We start from the raw sequence: 5,915 nt of genomic DNA, 5'->3' as shown, positions 1-5,915 counted from the left end.
GCTTCATAAAGAGCTACTGCTAAACGCGCAAAGGTTAGCAGTAGCTCTTTATGAAGCGGCATCACCGCTGAATACAGTCCCGAAGAACGGCTGTACGATACTCTGAAACCCCAAAGCTGGAAAGTGCGGGGGTACACACGATTGTCTTCCAAGAGAAGTGTCTACTCTCTCCTGGGCAGCGGCTGAGGCCTCGTTGCCTGTGCAGCACGCAACACAACTGCGAGTACGGCAAACTCACCTGAGTACTACCGGACAAGCTTCATTAAATGTAAGAAGAGACGCCAAGCTCGTATCGTGCGCGGCGATTGCAGGACGTCTGTAGCTCTGGAAGTCGCTTCATTGTGAACATCGTACAGTCAGTTTTCCAAAGTGGCCGCTCAAACGCCCTCCGGACGTCCTCATACTTGGGCAGGCAGCCGAGCGAATTTGATTTGAGAGCGACCAAAAAGACCGAAGGCGAGAGAAAAACGTTTCTTTGAAAAGCGCTGTCAGGGAGCCTACTGCAACCTACATGCTACCGGGCACCGTGCTCCCTGGTTTTCGTGAATGACGTTGTAGAAGCAGTTCCAGGAACCCTATAAGGACACTGCCCTTTCCTTGGCCCGACTTAAACGCCTGTGAGCGCTAAAGCTGTGGCAAACCTTGTTCAATACTCCGAAGAGCAATGTGTAGACCCGTACTTGGGAATGCAGCAGAAAAGGTCACGACTTCTTGAAGAACGAGCTGATTGCAGCTTGCGTGAGCTTGGGACGTCGCTGTTTCGCCGAGCTTGTCGCCGAGTCTGTGTTCTTCAGACGCAGCGGCACGGTAATCCCTCCCGCTCCCAAAACAGGTGCCGAGGCACGTGGCACACATGTCCGCACTCCACCGGGGAGAGTTTTCTGCATTGCACCGGACGCTTCTCCTCTTCCGACACATTCCGTAAGCGCCTTTGTAGGACGGGCCTCGGGCGGAGTCGCGGCACCAACCGGAGAGTTCGTGTCGAAGTTTTCGTAGTCGGAGTCGCGCTGTTCGTGAGCGTGCGATCTTCCCATTGACTTGGCTATCTTGAGCCGCTTGCGGCAGGGTCCCGTCGCTTCCTCCTTCTCTGAAGCGATCTGCAAAGACGATGGAGCGATTGAAGGGAATAGCGCACGATTTCCGTCGCTAGGCAAAGCGAGCTCGGCCGCTGCCAAAGCAGCACTCTCGGCGTTTGCCTGGCCTACTACCTCTGTTTCTCCCATGTCTGGGAGCGGTCGTGTCCTGTCCTTTTCCACACACTGTTTGTCCACTCCATCTCCTACCGCGTACGCACCGCAGCTACGAGAAGACGTTCCATGGGTAGGAAGCTCAGTTGCCCCGTGTATGGAGAGCTCCGCTCTCTCTGCTTCGCCCGCGGGTGTATTTTGCCGGGCTTCTCCGGAGCGAACAGCGCTGCTAGGAAGCGCTGCTCCAGGCCCACTCGAGACTGAGATGTCGCCGAAGTCGCTCTTCGTAGGAGGCTGCTCCTTAACTGGCGGGGCCGCACCCTGCTTAAGCCTGGCCAAAAGAGGTCTCGGAACGTAACCGCCCAGAATTTCCTCTGCGAGTTGCCCCGCGGCAGACATGTCGACTTCGCAACGAGCGAGCGTATTTTGAGAAGCGTGAGGGTGTTCTGTCCTTTTCTCGTGTAGCAGACCCAGGCCCCTCGCTAGGCGAGAGGCCTGGCCAGAACGCGGCGATAGCTGCCTTGCCCCAGAGTTTGTCACGCACTCCCTAAAAGGGAGCCTATGGGAGGCAATCGTTTCCACGATTTTGTTCAGTTTCCGCTGTAGAAAAACGATGACTTTGTCCAGGCTAAGACGACAGAAGTCACCCAGCTGCACGCAACTCGGGATGCTGCCTTGCCCTTTGTGTACACTCACCCAATCAGCAATCAGAGGAATGCGGCGGGATACTTGGGGCAGAGAGGCCAGCCACGCAAGATTGCGGCGGACTTCCGGAGAGTAACGAGGCTGGCTCAACACGTCAGAGAGACGGACAAAAGATTCCGACGCATGGCAGTGCAGCAGCGACAGCATCACGAAAAGCGGATCAAAAGGAACCGCCGAGATGACAGACCCGTCAGCGAGGATGTATTCGGGGTTGCGGAGGAGAGCCGATGTTGTACCCATCTCCCGCGAGAAGTGATGAACCTCGAAAAGGTTTGAGTCGGAAGACAAGAACGCGACTGCGACGCTCGGTTGGGAGGGATGGGGTAGTTTGATTTCCAACAACCGACCAGTCGGCGCTTCTGGACAAAAGTCACCTGTAGCGCCAGTGTGGTCCGCGGCGGGGCCACCAGGAACCGGGACCGACACACGTTTCGCCGACACGTGACATGGCAAACATGGGGGGTCGGAGATGAGCAGGACTCTTGGAACTAGCCCCGGTAACAACCGGAGCGCACCTGACATTACCATGGGGGCAACGGCACGAGACACTCGAATCCAGCTGCGGAGTTCATTTCTTGAGAGGGACTTGATACTCTCCAGACCCAGACTGTGTCCGAAAAGGCAGCCTATATGCCCTGGTCTGGCGCGGGCCGTTTCACAGAACGAGCGTCAAACAGGAAGGCAGGCGCGTTGCCCACGTCCAACCAACAAGAACACTGTTCCAAACAGAAGGTAAAGAACGTGTATGCTACCCCAGAAGAACGGTGCATGCGCGCAGCGGAGCGGATCCCACCGGCCGAGATGTGGACCTCGCGTCTGGTGGACAACTTGTCATCTGCGACTGTCCCTAGTAGCCAGGTGGGTGGCTGCATATCTTGGCTTGTATATGCAGTTGCTTTCACTACTGGGTGTAGAAAAGACCGAAAGGGGCCCTCGCACGGCAGCTCGCAACCGAGACGTCAGTGACTCAAACGTTCTGCTTTGCCGCGGCCGATAGCAGCCGATGAAAAACCACGGACGCAAGAGCGGCCGTCCTTACCGCGGTGTGCACCAAAAGCAGAGAGGAGGCGAGGACGAATGAAGAAGCTTCCCAGTGACCCCTGACGCAACAGCAACTCACAGCAGGCAAAATACGAAACTCATGATATGGTTATCCGTTGCCACGGATAAGTGTGGGCTCTCCCCTTCCCAAGGCACTCCTGTTCCACCCCGCGATGTGACCCTGCTTCCGCATCTCGTTCTGTGTCTCTGCCCAGTGTGTGCCGTGCGGTGAGCGACAGCCGAGCCAGCTTCCAGTGCCTCCGCCCATGATTGTGTTGCATCTCCTGCGTTCTTGTGTGGAGTGGCGATCAGCTTCTTAAGATCTTGCAGCAGGCGTCGGTACGTGGCAGCCTCTGTAACGGCTGGGCCAAAACGTAACAAAACAGAGTTCTGTCCCAATCCCACAGGCCAGTTGCCCGGGCGGTTCGCGCACTCTTCTACAGATCGGGACACACTCCCAGGCCCACTGCCCGCAAATACACCGGAGCCTTATCAGGCTGGTACGCCATATGACACAGGCTCTAAACCGCGCGCGCGGGGCGCATCGCCGGCGCTACACAACCGCCGCCCCTTGAGCTGCTACGTCCTCGACCGCACGGGCATGTTATAGGAGATGTGGATTCTCGCTGGTAAGGATTTCGGATAGCCTCTAGAAATTATCCCACATTTCTCCTACCTTGTTGTCGTGCCGTTCTACTAAGGACTGGGCGCACTGTCCCGTCCCGTTTTGTCTGCTGGCGCGATGCTAGGATGGCCTCAACCGCGGAGAGCTGCCCTCCTCGACGCTCACGACGGCTCCTTGGCGATCGCGTCCTGGGGTCGTAGCTCGCCATGCCGTGTTCGCTAGGCGACCGCACACGAGGGTAGCGAGCTGACACTTTACACTTCTCCAAAAATCCAATATCTACTGTGCGGTGCAGGCGCATCCCCGGTGGAAGATCGACAACGCACGCGAGATCGGTTACACGCGTCAGTATAGTGAGCGGCCCTATTCAGCGCCGCCCCAGCTTCCCCTTACCCCGGGCGAACGTAGCAGGCGAGAGGACACGAGAACTAGGCCGCCGGCTTTTAGTACTTCATGCTGGTGTGCGCGCGCGGTCTTAATTCCTCTTGTGCGCCGCTTAAGCCTTCGTCAGATTGGCTTTTGCCGACTCCAGTCGTGTAGCGGCCTCCTCTGGTCTGTCGTCGGGAGCACAGGGTTGACCACGCGGTAGTTCGGGAAAGTTCTCGGGGGGCTGGATGTACGCCAAGAGAAAGGGCTTGCCTGCGTCGACTGGAGCACAGCGTTGTTGTACTCGAACTTTTTCCATATGAAGGAAGGCAGCCCACTTATCATTTTCATCCCCCGCGTCCCCGCAACATATTTGCGTTAAGGTACGAACTGTTCTCTCCGTCTGTCCGTCCGATTGAGGACGAGCGGCCCGTTGAGAGTAGCAGCTGGATGCCCACCGGCGCACAAAACCACTCCCAGAACACACTTATGAATCTGGGGCCCCTATCAGACACGATTGACTCCGGAAACCCATGCAAGCACCACACACGATGTATAAACAACTCAGCGAATTGTTCTGCCGTATTAATGCAGCGGGCAGAAATGAGCCATTTTGAACAACATCTGGACAACAACACAGATGGAATCGCAGGCTTCCGCATCGTCTCCAGTAGTCCAATGGTAAAAAGTACGGAAATGCGCTGCCATGGTCTGTCCGGGATACTTAACGGCTGCAATAGGCCCGGTGGCTTACTGCACCTAGGCTAGTTCTGTTGACACTTCATACAGGTTGTTACGTGTCCATGCACATCCTTCTCCATTTTGTGCGACATATGTTTTTTGCGAATAGTTTCCAGGGTCTTCTTGGCTCTCGGGTGGCCTGCGGCTAAGGAGTCGTGAAATAAATGCAAGATCCGAGATCTTGCGATTGCTGGTACGTACACCCGCACGACACCACCACTTTTGGATATGATAAGGCCCTCGTGCAGTGAGCAATTCTTAACCCTGACACTGTTAATTAGTCTAGCAGGCAGTGTGTGGATTTGCTGTATGCGTCTCTCTCGTATGAATTCACGATCTCGTCACGAATTAAAGGATCGGGTACCATGTGCTGTATAGCCAGGATCTCCGCTGCTTTTTCCTTGTTTGGCTAGCCCTGCGATATCGGCGATAGTGCGTTCGCTACTCTTTTCCTGATTCCCGGCACATACTGCACTTCGAATTTGTGACACTGCACGTGACGAAAGCACCGCGACACACGCACGTTATCCTCCAGAAACTTAGTTCGCTTCAGGAACGTCGACGAATGATGATCTGTCCTGAGAAGAAACGGTGTCAATCTGAGATAAGAATGTAATTGTTTCACAGCCCAAATAACTCTTTGCCGCGCATCGGATAGTTGCGCTCGTGGCTAGTGGGGAAGCGTGATAAGAAAGCAACTGGCCTTTCGCGCCGGTCTTGCACTTGAGCTAACACCGTTCCCAGTGCACAGTCCGACGCACCAGTATACGATGTGAACATTTTCGAAGTCGGTAAGGGCGGGCACTGGAGGACTGCCGAGCCCTTCTCTCAGTATGTCTACCGCCCTCGGGTCATCGTCCCCCACACTTGAGTGAAGCACGCTTGCGTAAGAGACGAGTAAGCGGCAGTGCAATAGAGCCAAAATGAGGCGCGGACATTCTGTAGTGTGAAGCAAGGCCGTAGAACCCCTTGATTATTGTCTAAGTACACCACGACCGTTTCATGGAGTAGGTCACCCAATAGTTCATGCGTTAGCGACTGTGCAATAATGCTGTCGGGCGACGAGCGATAAAGTTGACTCCCTTGGGAGGTTGACTGAGGAAAAAGTGCCGCTCCCCAAAACAGGGAGAGACGACTTTCTTCCGCGACCCTAATTACAAAGAAAATAAAAAAAGAACGAGGAACTAAAACCCACAAAAGAAAAGCTTTCCCTATCTCCCGGACAACATTAGAACGTAGGTCCGTAGGGT

The 5,915-nt window shown here is 55.2% G+C and overlaps 2 protein-coding genes across 2 annotated transcripts; both read right to left on the bottom strand.

Moving 5' to 3' along the window:
* Positions 1–701: 701 nt before the first annotated feature.
* On the bottom strand, positions 702–3,766 carry CSUI_007740 (ydr279p family (rnase h2 complex component) protein; the record flags this gene model as incomplete). Its single annotated transcript, XM_068067884.1, has 2 exons — positions 702–2,407; positions 3,610–3,766. 2 exons carry the CDS (start codon positions 3,764–3,766, stop codon positions 702–704), a joined length of 1,863 nt encoding a protein of 620 aa, XP_067920141.1.
* A 152-nt stretch (positions 3,767–3,918) lies between these two features.
* On the bottom strand, positions 3,919–4,280 carry CSUI_007739 (uncharacterized protein). Its single transcript, XM_068067883.1, has one exon. It carries the CDS (start codon positions 4,241–4,243, stop codon positions 4,055–4,057), a length of 189 nt encoding a protein of 62 aa, XP_067920140.1. The 5' UTR covers positions 4,244–4,280; the 3' UTR covers positions 3,919–4,054.
* Between the last annotated feature and the right edge of the window lie 1,635 nt (positions 4,281–5,915).

Source organism: Cystoisospora suis, assembly GCF_002600585.1.
Source record: "Cystoisospora suis strain Wien I chromosome Unknown contig_4154, whole genome shotgun sequence".
Taxonomy (NCBI): domain Eukaryota; phylum Apicomplexa; class Conoidasida; order Eucoccidiorida; family Sarcocystidae; genus Cystoisospora; species Cystoisospora suis.
The sequence above is the reverse complement of the archived record's forward strand: the minus strand, read 5'-3'. Positions and strand labels throughout refer to the sequence as shown.

Excerpts from the sequence above, each read along its gene's own strand:
- CSUI_007739 (XM_068067883.1), bottom strand. The coding sequence starts at position 4,243 with ATGGAAAAAGTTCGAGTACAACAACGCTGTGCTCCAGTCGACGCAGGC.